Source organism: Rhinoraja longicauda, chromosome 9, assembly GCF_053455715.1.
Source record: "Rhinoraja longicauda isolate Sanriku21f chromosome 9, sRhiLon1.1, whole genome shotgun sequence".
Classification (NCBI taxonomy): domain Eukaryota; kingdom Metazoa; phylum Chordata; class Chondrichthyes; order Rajiformes; family Arhynchobatidae; genus Rhinoraja; species Rhinoraja longicauda.
In genome coordinates, this window is record NC_135961.1 from 15,726,273 (window position 1) to 15,745,138 (window position 18,866).

The following is an 18,866-nucleotide window of genomic DNA, read 5'->3' on the forward strand; positions in this document are numbered from 1 at the left end:
TTCTGACCATAACAATCATTACTCTGTAGCGACCATAGAGAATGGTCCAGGTCGTCGAACCCTCGGATTGGCCAGCGAGGTCACGTGGGAACGCGACCATGGGGATTGGTCCAGGGAACGACATCGCTGATTGGCCAGCGATGTCATGTGCGCGTTTGGCGCCCGTTTTAGTCAGTTCGGCGAAGTCTTCAAGGAAGACAGTAAGTTTGTATTGGTTGTCCTGTACCTTGTTGTTTAACTCTGTATTCGTGTATTGCGGCTGCAATAAACTTCGTCTACAACCAACAAGTTTCGGACTCGCCATATTGGTGACCCCGACGTGATCTGGACGATCACCGACTGAGCAGGAACCCGACGCCTCGTTGACGATGACCGAGCAGGGCACATCTTCCGTTATTTTGGACGTACGCACCGCAAGCTTGGTTTATCCACGCCGAGGCTCAATTCCATATAAAGAAGGTGTCGGACGAATCCACGAAGTACTTCTACCTCATCAGCGCTCTATCGCCGGACACAACCAAGCGCGTGATGCGGTTCATCGTAAATTCACCTGCGGAAGACAAGTACGAGGCCATGAAGAAGGTATTACTGCGAACCTTCGGGTTGAATAAGCATGGTGGTGCGGCAAAACTTCTGCACCTACCGGATCTTGGAGACCAACTGCCTTCCGTCCTCATGGCCGAAATGATGATGCTAGCCGGTGAGCATACGGATTTCCCGATGTTTGAACAGGCATTCCGCGAGAAACTTCCCGAGGATGTCCGACTGCTGCTTACGGATTGTTCTTTTAAGGACCCCGAAGCATATGCAGCGAAAGCGGACGCGCTCATAGCGGCAAAAAACAAGGCAAGTGGTTCAATCAACAAAGTCTCGACATCGGTGACCACGCCACAGCGACGGCAAGATGGCGCCACGTCTCCCGCCAATTCTCCGAAAGCCCGCCAAAAAGATCCGCACAAGCGCGGCTGGTGCTATTATCACCTACGATGGGGTAACGAATCCCGCAACTGTCGTTTGCCTTGTACCTTCGCGGGAAATGCCTCGGCCGATCGTACATAGGGGCAGTTACGATTGGCCAGAACCGGCGCCTCTATGTCCATGATCGATTCACGGACACAGAATTTTTGGTAGACACGGGAGCCATCGTCAGCATAGTGCCGCCGACCGACCTCGAAACCAGATCGGGTAAGACAGGTCCCACCCTCATCGCGGTTAATGGCAGCCCAATTCGCACTTTCGGTACACGGAAGATGTCCCTTGTGTTAGGCCTCCGCACGTACGAATGGCCATTCATCATAGCCGACGTCAAACAAGCGATCCTGGGCGCAGATTTTCTCTGGGCTTTTTCACTGGTTCCTGATGTCCGCGGTAACGACCTCCGACCCTCCGCCGAAGATGAGCACGTCGCTCCGACAATCGCCTCCTCGCCCAGCCCTACTGTCCAGGCCGTCGTCGCGGCCCCCGACTCGTATGCTGCGATTCTGGCAGAGTTCCCAGAGCTGCTCGTCCAATGTTTTGACGCACCTTCGGCTAAGCACGGTGTGGTCCATCACATCCGCACCGAAGGCCCTCCCGTTTTCGCTCGGGCCAGGAGACTACCGCCAGACAAACTGGTGGTGGCAAGGGCGGAGTTCAGGAAGATGGAGGAAATGGGAATTGTCCGTCAGTCTGACAGCCCGTGGGCCTCGCCGTTACACATGGTCTCCAAGGCATCTGGGGGGTGGAGGCCATGTGGCGATTATCGGCGTCTCAATGCTGTCAATACGGCTGATCGCTACCCCATACCGCACCTACAGGACTTTTCATCTGGGCTGGAAGGAGCGGTGGTGTTTTCCAAAATCGATTTGGTGCGAGGATACCATCAGATTCCGGTGCGACCGGAGGACATACAAAAAACTGCAACTATTACTCCGTTCGGGTTGTTTGAATGGTTGCGTATGCCTTTCGGTTTAAAGAACGCGGCACAGGCTTTCCAGCGACTGATGGACCGCGTGGGCCGGGGTTTACCCTTTTTGTTTATTTATTTAGACGACATCCTGGTAGCCAGCCCCTCAGTGCAGGAACACCAGGCCCATTTGCGGACCGTGTTCCAGCGGCTCCAAGACCACGGGCTCATTATCCAACCCTCCAAATGTCAATTCGGCCTGCCTGCCCTCGATTTCCTAGGGCACAGAATTACTCCTGCCGGCGCCGCCCCTTTGCCCGAGAAGGTGGAAGCTATCCGGGCTTTTCCCAGGCTCACCACAGTAAAAGGGCTGCAGGAGTTCGTAGGCATGGTTAATTTCTACCATAGGTTCGTCCCGGCAGCGGCGCGAGTCCTGCGCCCGCTTTTCCAATGCCTTGCAGGGAATCCGGTAGAGTTGTTGTGGTCCCCGACCGCAGAGTCGGCTTTTACGGCAGCTAAGGCAGCCTTGGCAGACGCCACCATGTTGGTCCATCCGAGCCCCTCCGCCCCCACGGCCCTGATGGTTGACGCCTCTGACGTGGCGGTGGGTGGGGTTCTGGAGCAGCAGGTCGGTGGCCGTTGGCAGCCTTTAGCGTTTTTCAGCCGGCAACTAAATTCGGCCGAGCTGAAATATAGCGCATTTGACCGAGAGCTTCTAGCTCTCTATTTAGCTGTCCGTCATTTCAGGTATTTCCTCGAGGGCCGCCCATTCGTGGCATTTACGGAGCACAAGCCATTAACATTTGCTTTTTTGAAATTGTCTGACCCATGGTCGGCCCGCCAGCAGCGGCACCTGACTGCTATCTCCGAATTTACCACAGATGTCCGTCATATCGCGGGTAAGCTTAATGCCGTTGCTGACGCCCTGTCTAGACCTGCTTTTCCCCCTATTTCGGCGGTGGACTGCGAAGTGGATCCCCAGGAGCTCGCGGAGGCACAGCTCCTAGCGGATACCGTTTCGGCTTACCAGTCCACCACTTCGGGATTGAAGTTGGCCCAGGTAGCTTGTGGGTCGGAGGGCACGAAAGTCTGGTGCAATGTTTCTCTTCCTCGTCCCAGGCCGGTAGTACCGCCCTCCCTTCAGCGCCGGGTTTTCGATGCCATTCATGGGCTGGCGCACCCGTCCATCCGCTCCACCTCTGCCTTGGTAGCAGCGAGGTTTGTCTGGCATGGCCTGCGGAAACAGGTAGCGGGGTGGGCACGTTCCTGCATGCCCTGTCAGACCGCTAAAGTCCAGCGCCACGTCCAGCCCCCCGTACAGGATTTCGAGGTCCCGGCTTTTCGTTTTTTCCACATCCACGTGGATTTGGTCGGGCCTTTGCCTTCCTCCCGGGGCTACACCCACCTCCTCACGGTGGTGGATCGGTTCACCCGGTGGCCAGAGGCTTTCCCATTGTTTGATATCTCGTCAGCGTCTTGTGCTAGGACTTTGGCCCTTCATTGGGTAGCTCGTTTCGGGGTCCCGGCAGTTATTACAACTGACAGAGGGCCACAGTTCACTTCGTCCCTCTGGGCCGCGCTGGCGGAACTGTACGGGTCCAAGTTACAACCCACAACTGCATATCACCCCCAGGCAAATGGACTCGTAGAAAGGTTCCACCGCCAACTTAAGGCATCCCTCAGTGCAAGGCTTGAAGGCCCGGACTGGGTAGACCAACTCCCTTGGGTTCTTTTGGGCATCCGGACTGCTCCTAAGCCAGATCTTGGTGCGTCGTCCGCAGAGCTAGTATATGGCTCGACACTTCGAGTACCCGGAGATCTGTTTCCGGACCCTTCAGCCCTGCTCCCTACAGTCCCATCAGCGTTAGCATCTCTCCGGGAATGGGTGGGCTCCCTGGCTCCAGTGCCGACTTCACGTCATGGGTGTCCCATGGTACATGAACCGTCTTCCCTGAAGGACTGTGAGTTTGTTTTTCTGCGTAAAGATGCCCATCGCGCCCCGTTGCAGAGGGTCTATCAAGGGCCGTTCCAGGTTTTACGTAAGGGAACGGCTACTTTCACCTTAGACATGGGCGGCAAGAGTGAACTCGTCTCGGTGTCCCGGCTCAAACCTGCCCATTTGGACCCGGATCAACCAGTCCTGGTCGGTCAAACCCCTAGGAGAGGCCGACCTCCGTTAGTTCCGCCCAGTCCAGAAACCCCCGTTCCGACAGTTCCTCCAGGACCCCCCGTTTCGGCAGTTCCTCCAGGACCCCCCGTGCCGGTAGTTCCTCCAGAACCTCTCGTTCCGGCTGTTCCACCAAGTCCGGAACCTCCGGCTCCTGTGGTTCAGGCTGTCCCTCTCCGTACTCGTTATGGTCGCGAAATCCGGCTCCCAGCTAGGTTCCACACCTCGGGTTCTGGGGGGGTTCATGTAGCGACCATAGAGAATGGTCCAGGTCGTCGAACCCTCGGATTGGCCAGCGAGGTCACGTGGGAACGCGACCATGGGGATTGGTCCAGGGAACGACATCGCTGATTGGCCAGCGATGTCATGTGCGCGTTTGGCGCCCGTTTTAGTCAGTTCGGCGAAGTCTTCAAGGAAGACAGTAAGTTTGTATTGGTTGTCCTGTACCTTGTTGTTTAACTCTGTATTCGTGTATTGCGGCTGCAATAAACTTCGTCTACAACCAACAAGTTTCGGACTCGCCATAACTCAAAGATTAATCATAGACTCAAACAAGTCTCTTCCTTATAGTGACACAGTACTCTGGATTAACTAGGCATCAAGCAGTTGTTTATAGTGAATGGTTGTGGTGATTTCATGTTATCATGTTGAGTGCATTGAATTGGCATAAATTTGGCTTTGATGATGCATCCTGCTTCTGTAGAGCACAGTTGCAAATGGATTAACCTTGCACTCACATGCTGAGTCCTGCAATTATTCAGGATAGCAATTCTTGGAGCTACTTCTTCCCTTAGGTCTTCAATTGTTCATGAAAACATTTTCACACAGCACAGCTGCTGTACTGAATGTATGGAATAAGTGGAATTTGAATGTTTCATAATTCTATGTGTAATGCAGATAAATTAACATTTCAGCTGGTCATACTAAGCTTAATAGCATATTTTTCAACATGTTCTCCTGGCTCATAAATTATTTGCATTGAGAATACAACTTAAAATCTACTCGCAGCATCCATTCTTAAGCAAAAATAGACAATTCAAACTCTTGTATAGGATTGAGTGGGAATAGCCATTGAGGCTAGTTTAGATTTAGTGATGTTTAAATGTTATTAAAACTTTTAAAGGAGGCCCATTCCCTCTGATTCCCCCCCCCCCTTAAAACTATGCATTACAGCATAAGAACACAAGCCTTCAAGGCAGGTTTTGCAGCCCATTGGGCTTACTGTGTCAGGGAATGAAATTGTGGCTTATCCAGTATTATTGTCCATCATCTTGCTTGTATCCTAAATCCTTTGATTCGCTTAATACCCCAAATCTGTCATTCTCAGCACCAAATGCACTGAGCTTTCACAACATTCTGCATTAGAGAATTCAAAAACTCTCTGCACATACCTTGCCCTGCATGCTCTGTCATAAAAATGCTAGGGTCCAGAGGGCAGTCATATGGCCCACGAACACTTGGCTTGCTCCTCCTTATGCATTCAATTTACCAGCTCTTTCCCTATTGAATTCCCACTCAAAGTGACTGAAATTCTGCTTTTGCCACTCCGAGGAGAATTTAAAATTCTCTCAATGGAGTATAAATGCTTTTATGTCTCCCTTGTCTCTTTTATACAAATTTTAAACGTCCCCTAGTCCCTGAACCATATGTTAGAGGAAACAACTTCCCTCCATTTACACAATATAAACCAGTCATGATCCTTGCAATTCTATTACATTTCCCAACCTTTGTTTCTACAACCAACTCAATTTCTTCACTCTAATTGTGCAGAGAAAATACCTCTTCCTTCTAGTATATCTTGTGACAATTGGGACAATTGCATCCTTCCTAAAGTGTGGTGAACAGAATGAATGCAGTATTTCAATGGTGGCCTAATTAACCTTGGTATAGGTTTTGTATAATTTATCTGCTTTTGTCACATGTTGTGAATCTCAAAATCCCATTGTTTTCACAAATTATTCTCTTAAGATGCCCTGCAGCTTCCAAGAAAATTAGTATGTGTACCCAGATGCCTCTGTTCCTGTACACAGTGCCATTTACTCTATACTATCTTGCCTTTCTGTCAAAGCACACAATATTGCATCCCTTTGTTTTAAATTTCATTGGCACTATCCTTCCCGTTTAGCCATCTTAAAGAAAAGTCTTGGCAGTTACCATCCTCCTCATTTTTACCACACTATTGAACTTTGCACCATTTCAACTTTGGATATTTTACTCTGCATGCCCCAGTTTAAGTTACTAATACATTTAAAAAAAAAGTGCAGTGGTCTCATCAATGATCCTGGGACAAACCACTGTCAGCCATGCTTGAATTTGTAAGGCAGCCAATTCCTCCTCTTTTTTTGGTTTCAGTCTTCGAGCCTATGTTCACTCCATGTTGCTGTGGACCCATTAATTTTGTGCGTCCCTTCATCACTCTAATATTTCATCAAAACTTTCAACTATAGTTCTTGTTAGAATCTACCAGGACACAATCCATATACAGTTTCTCCAAATAGTTGGCTGTCTACGTTTTATTACTTTTCTGCCCCAATGCAGTCCATTAATAGCATGCATCTCCACATAAAACGCAGACCTTTGATCTAATCTGCTTAAACATAGTATGTAGGAAAGAACTGCAGATGCTGGTTTAAATCGAAGGTAGGCACAAAATGCTGAGGTAACTCAGCGCGTCAGGCAGCATCTATGGAGAGAAGGAATGGGTGACGTTTTGGGTTTCGGGAGGGACAAAGATGGAATGTAGTCGGAGACAGTAAGACTAGTGGGAGAACTGGGATCAGGCAGCATCTCTGGAGAGAAGGAATGGGTGACGTTTTGGGTCAAGAACCACTGTCTCCGACCACATTCTATCTTTATCTCGCCCCCTCACCTGACATCAGTCTGAAGAAGGGTCTCGACCTAAAAGGTCACCCATTCCTTCTCTCCAGAGATGCTGCCTGACCCGCTGAGTTACTCCAGCATTTTGTGCCTACCTGCTTAAACATATCATGTGTAGTAAGGAACTGTAGATGCTGGTTTAAGCAGAAGATAGACACAAAATGCTGGAGTAACTCAGGCAGCATCTTTGGAGAGAAGGACATTTCGAGTCAAGACTGTTCTTCAGACTAATGTCGGGAGAGGGGGATACACACATAAGGAAGTGTAAGGTGTGAAAACAGGTCAAAAGGAATGGACCTTAAGGAAAATGTAGAATAGATCATTGTCAGCTGGGCGAAAGTAACAACAAAACAAACAGATAAATTGTAGTCTGAGACAGTAAGACTGGTCGGAGAACTGGGAAGGGGGCGAGATGGAGAGAGTGGGTAAGCAAGGGTTACTTGAAGTTAAAGTCAATGTTCATACCGCTGGGATGTAAGCTGCCCAAGCGAAATATGAGGTGCTGTTCCTCCAATTTGCGCTGGGCCTCATCCTGACAACGGAGTAGGCCCAGGACAGAAAGGTCAGTGTGGGAATGGGAGCGAGAGTTAGCGTTTAGCAACCAGGAGATCAGGTAGGTCTAGGCGGACTAAGCGGAGGTGAGACCCTCACTAGGGTCTCTTTGATATCCCGCAGCTCCGCTCTTGCTCCCCCTCCCTCCCAGTCGTAACAGGGACAGGGTTCCCCTAGTCCTCACCTTCCACCCCATCAGCCGTCGAATACAGCACGTAATCCTTCAACATTTTCGCCACCTCCAACGGGATCCCACCACTAGCCACATCTTCCCATCTCCACCCCTTTCCGCTTTCCACAGAGAACGTTCCCTCTGCAACTCCCTGGTCAACTAGTCCCATCCCACGTAAACCACCCCCTCCCCAGGTACTTTCCCCAGCAACCGCAGGAGATGCAACACCTGTCCCTATACCTCCCCCCTCGACTCCGTCCAAATACCTCTGTATTTTTGGGTAAGGCAGAGGTTCACATGCACCTCATCTACTGTATCCGCTGTTCCTGGTGTGGACTCCTGTATATTGGTGAGACCAAGCGCAGGCTCAGCGATCGTTTCGCTGAACACCTCCGCTCAGTCCGCCTAGACCTACCTAATCTGGTGAGGTCCAGCGCAAATTGGAGGAACCGCCCCTTATATTTCGCTTGAGCAGTTTACACCCCAGCGATAGAAACATTGACTTCTCTAACTTCAAATAACCTTTGCTTTCCCTATGTCTCCATCCCTTCCACTTCCCAGTTCTCTGACCAGTCTTACTGTCTCTGACTATATTTTATCTCTGTTTGCTTTGTTGTTACCGTCTTCCAGCAAACAATGATCTATTCTACATTTTCCTTGATCTCCATTCCCTTTGTCTTGTTTTCACACCTTACACTTCCATATCTGTGTATCTCCCTCTCCCCTTACATCAGACTGAAGAAGGGTCTTGAGTACATGAGGAAGAAGTAGGAGGGAACTGCAGATGCTGGTATAAATCGAAAACTTCTTCAATCTCAATAGACAATAGGTGCAGGAGGAGGCCATTTGGCCCTTCTGAAGAAGGGTCTCGACCCAAAACGCCCACCATTCCTTCTCTCCAGAGATGCTGCCTGTCCCGCTGAGTTACACCAGCATTTTGTGTCTATCTTATGCTTAAACATAGCACTGGCATCTGAGTTTTTCCTCCAGCTTGAGTTTTTGATAGTGGAAGTGTTTCATTCGGCTTGTTGTGACATTTCCCTGTTAGGGGCCATCTTGAAAGTTAAAATGTAAGTGCCATACAATACAATCACTGTAGTTTTGATTGAAAGACGTAGCATGGAAACAGGCTCTTTAGCCCACAGAGTCCACACCAATCAATGATCACCCGCTCACAATAGCTCTGTCATCCCACGTTTGCATCCACTCTCAACACACTAGAGACAATTTACAAAGGGCAATTAACCTACATGTTTTTGGGATGTGGGTGGAAACTGGAGCATCCAAAGGAAGGACACGCAGTCACATTGGGAATATGCAAATTCCACACAGACATCACTCAAGGTCAGGATCAAAACCGGATCTGTGGTGCTGTGCAGCAGCATCTCTACCAGCTCAACCAAAGTGCTTCAATTATGTTAACTCGTGTGAGTTCAGAGATGTGGACGCTGGCAACTGCGAGGCAGCTCAGAATCAATGGATTATGTTATTGCTATCGCTGTCGATTAGTGGATTGAGTATATAACTCAAATTGAATTTTGGAGCTGTCGTTCTAAAGTTAATACCAATCCCGACAAACATTACAAAAATTTCTTCCAATGTTGTTTATAATGTGGATGGGCACCTATCCTTTCTTAATTTGGCCAAATACAGCTATTTTTTTCTTTCTGATTGTGTTGCCCTCCTGGTACCTCCAGCAGTAAACAAAGCTTATCCATATGTGCTCTGCTGAGATTTGAATGTTTGTTTTAACAAGTAGAGAGTATGTCGAACCAATTGGTATTGAGGGTTCAGTGTTGAGGTGGATAGAAAATTGGTTGGCGGACAGGAAGCAAAGAGTAGGAATAAACGGGTCCTTTTCGGAATGGCAGGCAGTGACTAGTGGGGAACCGCAAGGCTCAGTGCTGGGACCCCAGTTATTTACAGTGTATATTAATGATTTGGACGAGGGAATTGAATGCAACATCTCTAAGTTTGCGGATGACACGAAGGTGGGTGGCAGTGTTAGCTGCGAGGAGGATGCTAGGAGGCTGCAGAGTGACTTGGATAGATTAGGCGAGTGGGCAAATGCATGGCAGATGCAATATAATGTGGATAAATGTGAGGTTATCCACTTTGGTGGCAAGAACAGGAAAGCAGAGTATTACCTGAATGGTGACCGATTGGGAGAAGGGGAGATGCAACGGGACCTGGGTGTCATGGTGCACCAGTCATTGAAAGCAAGCATGCAGGTGCAGCAGGCAGTGAAGAAAGCGAATGGTATGTTGGCATTCATAGCAAGAGGATTTGAGTTTAGGAGCAGGGAGGTTCTGCTGCAGTTGTACAGGGCCTTGGTGAGACCACACCTGGAGTATTGTGTGCAGTTTTGGTCTCCTAACCTGAGGAAAGACGTTCTTGCCTTAGAGGGACTCACCAGATTGATCCCTGGGATGGCGGGACTTACATATGAGGAAAGACTGGATAGACTGGGCTTATACTCGCTGGAATTTAGAAGACTGAGGGGGGATCTTATAGAAACATATAAAATTCTTAAGGGGTTGGAGAGGCTAGATGCGGGAAGATTGTTCCCGATGTTGGGGGAGTCCAGAACCAGGGGTCACAGCTTAAGGATAAGGGGGAAGTCTTTTAGGACCGAGATGAGAAAACATTTCTTCACACAGAGAGTGGTGAGTCTGTGGAATTCTCTGCCACAGAAGGTAGTTGAGGCCAGTTCATTGGCTATATTTAAGAGGGAGTTAGATGTGGCCCTTTTTGCTAAACGAATCAGGGGGTATGGAGAGAAGGCAGGTACAGGCTACTGAGCTGAATGATCAGCGATGATCATATTGAATGGCGGTGCAGGCTCGAAGGGCCGAATGGCCTACTCCTGCACCTATTTTCTATGTTTCTATGTTTCTAATGCTGTAGTTTGCTGAATATGGGGCTTTTAAAAGCTGCAGCTCATGTTAATTAGTTCATGAATTAGATGTGGTGTTTTTGTGAACTACGAAAATCATGAACCTTGAATGAGACAAGGAAGTAAAGGTTTGTATGTCTGAGAATAGAATGGAATGACAAGGCACAGTGAAATTCTTTGCTTGCATAGCCAAGGTATGCAAATAGTCACCACATAAACAGTGCTGACAAAGTTACAAATTACCCCTGCCGGCTCCTCCTTGGTTCTCCCTCTCTCTCCCCCTCCCCATGGCTGTTCCCCCACGCCAGGTCCTCCATTGTTCTTCCCCCTCCCCCATGATATAAGGTGCAGCTGTTTCCACAAGAATCTTTATGGAAGAGTGTAACCTGGATGGGTTAAACATGCCGAGCAAGTTTAGTACTCTATGATTTTTTTATATATCAATGTCTTCACATGGATACTCTATTTAAAGCTTGTATGGAATCTAATCTAAAACCAGAAACTCCAAAGCAAAATCCAAAGGTTTGCTTTTTCAAGAGAAGAGCAGTGTTCAAAATAATTTTGGTAGCTATAACATTGAAAAAAGAATACGTAGGTTAAGTTTGATTAAGTTAGTTGTAACTGACCAGTTAAGAGAAAATGGGAAAGTGAGTTGAACCATTGTCTGTGTCTTTGAGTGGAGATCAGATCATGATGAAATCGAGGCAGTTGTGAGCTTTGTGCAGCAATCGGTGTGAAATATTTATCTAAAGGAAATCATCAACACTCTGCACCTAAGTAAAAAAAAAACGTTATTTTTCTTATAGTCTGAACATGAGTGGGTGAGTGAAGGGAATATCATAATCATAATCGTAATTCATTAGCCAAGTATGTTTTGCAACATGCGAGGAATTTGGTTTGCCATACAGTCAGAACAAAAAAGCAACAAGACACACAACATACATCAAAATGAACATAAACAACCATCAGAGTGGCTCCTTCATGTTCCTCACTGTGCAGGGTAATAAAGTCTTATCATCTTTTCTCCCGTGGTCAGGGGAGTCGAACCATCCGCAGCCGGCGATCGAGCTCCCTCATCTGGGTGGTTGAGGCTACCACATCAGGTGGTCGAACTCCTGCGGCTTGGAGTTCCCGAAATCAATGTTATATTCCTCCCAAATATTAATTTGGTGGTATGCTGAACTGCAGTAGGGATCTGAACTCTCCTTAAGAACTCCTAAATGGATCCTGAATTCTAAATGCCGCTACTCCCTAAGTGTACAATTGACCATGAAAACAATGTTCCTGTGGTCAATGTCAGATATTCAACTGATTTATATCTTACTCAAGATAGAATGTGGTTATTGTAGTGATTGAGTACATCAGTGCTTGATGGATGATATGGACTTGGTGGACCTAAAGGACCTGGTTCTGTGTTGTATATTTGTATGGCAATTGCATTAACATAGTAATGGTTTTCTTTTTACTTGCACAGTTTATGGAGCCTTGTTGACCATGCTCTTATTGCACGTTGTAACATGGAAGAGGCTGTACGCTCTGTTGTTTTCAGTAGTGATGGATCACAGCTTGCTTTAGGAATGAAGGATGGTTCCTTCACTGTACTTCGAGTCAGGTAAAAACTGTTCTTTATTGCTTTATGTGGAGTACGTTTATAAAGGTCATTCACTAATATATCTGGTGTCGGCTACCTTTCCGTCAATAAGGGTTCCTTAAGGTTCACAAAGGAGCCCACTTCTTTTCTCTTCTATATAGAAAGATATAAGTCCTGATTGCCCATTATGGCAAGCTTGGAATGTCTAGGATGCACCGAATCACACATGGACACGGTTTCAAACCACATGTGTACCCTCTGGAAATTGAGCATTAAGCCATTTGTTCACCCATGGGCACAATATTTCAGGAATATTAAATGAGGCATGAATCAAAACGTTTGTTCCATATTATGCCATTGTCCTTGTGCTTGATGTCATATCACAGTTCTACAAACTCCTTTAGACCTTACCTTGTGTGTCTCAAAATTTTCCAATTCTTCTATGGCTGTAGGCATGCTGTAACAAGCAAGCAAACAACTACTAATGTTATACCACTGTTTACAAAAGGGAAATAAGGGATAAAATAATTTTGTGATGACAGAATTATTGAGAATAATTAAAAGTAACAGAATAAATTGTTATTTATCATCAGACCAGTTCTGATGAAGGATCATTGATCTGAAACGTTTACTCTGTCTTTCCATAGATCCAGCCTGACCTGCTGAGTATTTAAGACATTTTCTATTCCCAATTTAGCTTAATCCAAATTTGCCATGGTGTAGCAATAAAGGATAATAATCAGTGAGTATTCCTATGACTATGTCTGTAACCTGTAGTCTCTGCATGACTCAGGAGAAGGTCCTTACGCTTTTAGAAATGCATATCAGTGATTATGACTTAAATATAGGGACTATGATTAAAGTTAATAGTGGTGCAAAAATTCTCTGTTTGATTGGTAGGGAATGGAAAAAATTGTGATTAACATGAAGGAATCAATGAACTGATCAGGTGCCTACAATATTACAACTTGGATTCTTGGAACATGAAACAGTACAACATAGGAACAGGTCCTTTGGCCCATAAGGTCTGTGCCGATCACAAAGCAAATTTAAACAAATCCCATTTGTTTGCACATGGTCTATATCCCTCCAACACTCTGGGGAGTATTGTAGAGCAGACGGATCTAGGAGTGCAGATGCATAGTTCCTTGAAGATGGAGTCGCTGATAGTTAGGGTGGACAAAAAGGCTTTTGGCACATTGGCCATCTTACCGATGAAGGCCAATGAGTATTGAGTATAAAGGTTGGGAGGTCATGTTGCATTTATATAAGACGTGGGTGAGGCTGCATTTAGAGTTTTGTGTTCGGTTCTGGGCACCATGTTATAGGAAAAACGGTGTCAAGCTGGAAAGGGTACAGAGAAGATTTACGAGGATGTTGCAAGGACTCGAGGGTCAGTTAAAGGGAGAGGTTGAGAAAGCTGGGACTCTATTTCTTGGGTTGGTGGAGGATCTTATAAAGGTGTATAAAATCATGAGAGGAATAGATCGGGGTGGTGGGTCTATGGAACGAGCTGCCAGAGGAGGTAGTTGAGGCAGGGACTATCGCAATGTTTAAGAAACTGTTAGACAGGTACATGGATAGGACAGGTTTGGAGGGATGTGGGCCAAAAGCAGGCAGGTGGGCCTAGTGTATCTGGGACATGTAGGCCGGTATGGGCAAGTTGGGCTGAAGGGTCTGTTTCCAGGCTGTATGATGCTATGACTCTATGACCCGGCCTAGTCGTATGGCTGTCTAATGCCTCTTAAATGTTGCTATCTTGTTTGCTTCCACCGCCCCCCCAGCAGCACATTCTAGCTACCTATTTCTCCCTGTATTTTGTTTTTAATTGCCCCGCAAATCTCATTTTAACTTTTTCCCTTGCACTTTAATCAATGCTCTCTGGCATTTGACATTTCTTATCCTGGTTAAAGACTATATGTATCCTATCTATAGCTATCATAATTGTATGTACTTCTACCAGATTACATGTGAGCCTCTGATGCTCCAGAGATAACAATCCAGGTTTGTGCAATATGTGTTTATGCTATGGGGAACATCTTGGTGAACCTCGCTTTTACTCTCCAAGCCACCACAATCCTTCTGTAACAAGGCAACTAGCACTGCACACAATATCCAAATGTGGCCGAACTAAAGTTTTATTTCGCTTCCCAACATGACTTGCTAACATTTAGAGTCATCGAGTCACAGAGTGATACAGTGTGGAAACAGGCCCTTCGGCCCAGCTACACTAGTCCCATCTGCCAGCATTTGGTCACTATCACTCCAAACCTGTTCTATCCATGTACCTGTCTAACTGCTTCTTAAATGTTGGGAAAGTCCCTGCCTCAACAATCTCCTCTGGCAGCTTGTTCCATACATCCACCACCCTTTGTGTGAAAAAATTACCCCTCAGATTCCTATTAAACTTCACCTTAACCTTGATCCCCTTCACCTTAATCCTATGTCCTCTGGTCCTTGATTCACCTACTCTGGGCCAGAGACTCTGTGCATCTACTTAATCTATTCCTCTCATGATCTTGTACACCTCTATAAGATCACCCCTCATCCTCCTGCGCTCCAAGGAATAGAGACCCAGCCTACTCAATCTCTCCCTATAGCTCACACCCTTTAGTCCTGGTCACATCCTCGTAAATCCTCTCTGTACCCTTTCCAACTTGACAACATCTTTCCTATCATACGGTGCCCAAAACTGAACACAATACTCTAAATGTGGCCGCACCAACGTCTCATACTACTGCAACATGTCCTCCCAACTTCTATACTCAATACTCTGACTGACGAAGGCCAATGTACCAAAAGCCTTTTTGACAACCCGATCTACCTGCGATTCCACCTTCAAGGAGCTATGCACCTGCACTCCTAGATCCCACTGCTCTACAACACTACCTGAGCCCTACCATTCACTGTGTAGGTCCTGCCCATGTTGGACTCAATGTCCTCAATATCCTCAATATCTGGAATAATTAAAGTATGCATACCGTACACCTTTGTTACTACTTTGTTACTACTTGTGTTGCCACTTTCAGAGTCTGTAGATTTGCACTTGAGGATCCTTCTGTACATCAATACTCTTAAGGGTGCTGCTGTTTACTATATTATTTCCTCTTACATTTTACCATCCCATGATCCTCCAGATTAAATTCCATCTTCCATTTATCTGTCAGTATTTCCAATGAGCTCAGTTTGGAGAAATGAGGTGCAATGATACAATCACTGCTGTACTGAAGGTGGCCATTTGTTCTTACAACTTTGTGCCCTTTGTTGTGAGATTCAGTCAATTCCATTTTTATTCTTTCCTTCCCAGTCGCTCATATTTATCCAATTTACACCTTGCCCTTTGGTTGATTAGAAGAATCATTGTGTGGGAAGATTTCCATGACTTGAACAATCTATTAATAATTGGCGATTGACACAAAAAGCTGGAGTAACACAGCGGGACAGGCAGCATCTCTGGAAATGCTCTGGAAAGAAGGAATGGGTGCCATTTCGGGTCGAGACCCTTCTTCGGTTGAAACCAGCATCTGCAGTTCCTTCTTGCATATTAATAATTGGCAAATGAAATTGAATCTGGAGAAATGACGTAGTGTGTTTTGGGATGTTGGCAATGAGGATGCGAAAAACCAAGGAAAAGGAATACACAATACATGATAAGATACTGGGAATTGCAAAGCAACAGAGGGACATTGGAGAGCAGGCCTACAGATACAGTGCATTCTGAAAGTATTTAGACACCGTCACTTTTTCCACATTTTGCTACGTTACAGCCTTATTTTAAAATTGATTAAAAATTTTTTTTTAGCATCAATCTACACACAATACCCCATAATAAAAAAGTGAAAACAGGTGTTTAGAAATTTTTACAAAGTAATTAAAAAGAAATAATACATTTACATAAGTATTCAGACCCTTTGCTTTGACACTCAAAATTGAGCTTAAGTTCATCCTGTTTCCATTGATTATCCCTGAGATGTTTCTGCAACTTGATTGGAGTCCACCAGTGATAAACTAAATTGATTGGAAATGATTTGGAAAGGCACACACCTGTCCATATAAGGTCCCATAATTGACAGTGCATGTCAGAGCAAAAATCAAGCCATGAAGACGAAGGAATTGTCTGTAGACCTCCGAAACAGGATTGTGTCGAGACACAGATCTGGGGAAGGGTATAAAACAATTTCTGCAGCTTTGCGGGTCCCGAAGAGCACAGTGGCCTCTGTCATTCTTAAATGGAAGAACTTTGGAACCACCAGGACTCTTCATAGAGCTGGCCAAACTGAGCAATCGGGGGAGAAGAGCCTTGGTCATTGAGGTGACCAAGAACCCGATGGTTGCTCTGACAGAGGTCCAGCGTTCCTCTGTGAAGATGGGAGAACCTTCCAGAAGGACAACTATATCTGCAGTATAGAGCTTTCTGGACCTCAGACTGGGGCGGAGGTTCACCTTCCAACAGGACAACGACCCTAAGCACACAGCCAAGACAACGCAGGAGTGGCTTTGTGTCAAGTCTGTGAATATCCTTGAGTGGCCCAGCCAGAGCCCAGACTTGAACCCGATCGAACATCTCTGGAAATAGCTGTGCATCAACGCTCTCCATCCAACCTGACAGAGCTTGAGATGATCTGCAGAGAAGAATGGCCGAAATGACCCAAATACATATGTGCCAAGCTTGTAGCATCATACCCAATAAGACTTGAGGCTGTAATCGCTGCCAATGGTGCCTCAACAAAGTACTGAGTAAAGGGTCTGAATACTTATGTAAATGGGATATTTCAGTGATTTCTTTTTAATTACTTTGCAAAAATTTCAAACACCTGATTTTGCTTTTTTTATTATGGGGTATTGTGTGTAGATTGATGATTAAAAAAATAATAATTTAATCCATTTTAAAATAAGGCTGTAACGTAGCAAAATGTGAAAAAAGTGACGGGGTCTGAATACTTTCTGAATGCACTGTATATGAAAGTGGTTGGACGGGTTGATAAAGTTTTAAAGAAAAAATAGGCAATACTTTCCTTTATTAGACAAGGCACCAAATAGAACAGCAAGTGTATCATGTACAATTCTGGTAATGACATTCTAGAAAGAATTGTAATAGAGAAAATTTACAAAGACCAGGGAATTTGAGCTCGAGGATTAATTTGGAAAGGTTGGGGTTATTTGTTTTAAAACAGTCATGAGCAAAATTGTGGTGAAAAACAGCAAAATCAATTGAGTAATAGAAATGTGCTAACATGCTTTACAGATGTTATGAAATTAAAAAAAATGTCAAATATCCCATTGAAAGAGATATTGAATCAAATGTCAAAAAGCATACCGTTTCAAGAAACCCTCTCCTCTTGGATAGTCTTCATAAATTCTGCCCCGTCTAAGCCTTTGGTACCGAGCATGTCCCAGCCAATATTGAAGAAGCTAAAGTCACCCACTGAGACATCTTTTGGTAATCTGTTTGCATATTTGTTCCTCGATCTCCTGCTTGTTATTGTGAGTGCCTATGGTATAATCACATTAGGAGTGCTTGCACATTTCTAACCTCTACCCATACTGCCTCAGCAGACAAACCCTCCAGTTTGTCCTCTCTAAGTGCCGTCGTGATGCTGAATCCTTTATTAGTAACGCAACTCCTCCAGCTGTTTTGCCTGCCTCTCGAACATGTCTGAACCATTGAAACCCCGGACTATTGAGCAGCCTGTTATGTCCCTTTTGCGGCCATGTTTCCACAATGGCCACAGCATTATAGTCCTGAGCACTGATCCAGGCTCTGTTCATCTGCTTTTCCCACAATACTCCAGTTCCTTGATGGTAAAGGTTGTATGTTTGGGAGGCATAGTCAGAAAAGTTGAAGTGAGAGAGCATTTTATATATGCTACATACTGCAGCCATTAAACACTGATGGTGGAAGGAATGAATGTTCAGAGATACCAGTGAAATTGACGACCTGGTCTGCACTGGTATAAAATTGTTTGAATGTTGGTGGAGCTGCTCACATATAGATAGGTGGATGTTCTATCATATCTGATGAGCCTTATAGATAGTGGAATGATGTTGGGTGTCAGGAGGTGAAGAGCATGCTGTATAAATCTCGGCCCTGCCCTCTTAGCCACAGCATTTGTATGGCTGGTTCAGTTGACTTCTTACTTAATGCTGACCCCAAGAATGTTGAAGGTAAAGTCTGGGCAATTGTAATGTCACTAAATGTCAAGGTTAGGTGGTTTTTAACACTCCCAAGACATCCAGGTTTGTAGGCTAATTCGCTTGGTAAAATTGTAAATTGTCCCTAGTGTACGTACGATAGTGTTAGTGTGCGGGGATCACTGATCGGCGTGGACTCAGTGGGCCGAAGGGCCTGTTTTCACGTTGTATCGCCAATCTAAAGCAAACTACTCATGCTGACTGCGATAGCTAATCTAATTACATTTGCCTGCATTAATCATGTATCCCTCTACTTATTGTATCTAAGTACCTGTCAAAATGATTTTTAAACATTGTAATTGTTATCTGTTTCTATTGCTGCCTCCAGATAGCTCATTTTAGATAACGACTAATCTCTGTGTGAAAATTTACCCTTCAGATCTGTTTGTCCTGCTTTTATTTGAGCACATTTGACAACTCTTTCGATCACTTTAGGAGTTGACTGATTGGGTGATAATTAAGTGAATTCAATTTTAATCCCTTATTGTTTTCCTCATTCAAACCTAAATTATATAGAAGCAACATAGAGTATAA

General features: G+C 45.5%; 1 protein-coding gene across 2 annotated transcripts in view; it reads left to right on the forward strand.

Annotated features, from left to right (window-relative positions):
• The window catches only part of LOC144596495 (echinoderm microtubule-associated protein-like 6), a 207,639-nt gene that overhangs the window by 46,129 nt on the left and 142,644 nt on the right, over window positions 1-18,866 (forward strand). For both annotated transcript variants that reach the window (XM_078404836.1, XM_078404837.1), the window contains exon 8: window positions 12,024-12,161. In XM_078404836.1, coding sequence (XP_078260962.1) covers window positions 12,024-12,161 — 138 coding nt within the window. The remainder of the gene's footprint in view (window positions 1-12,023; window positions 12,162-18,866) is intronic.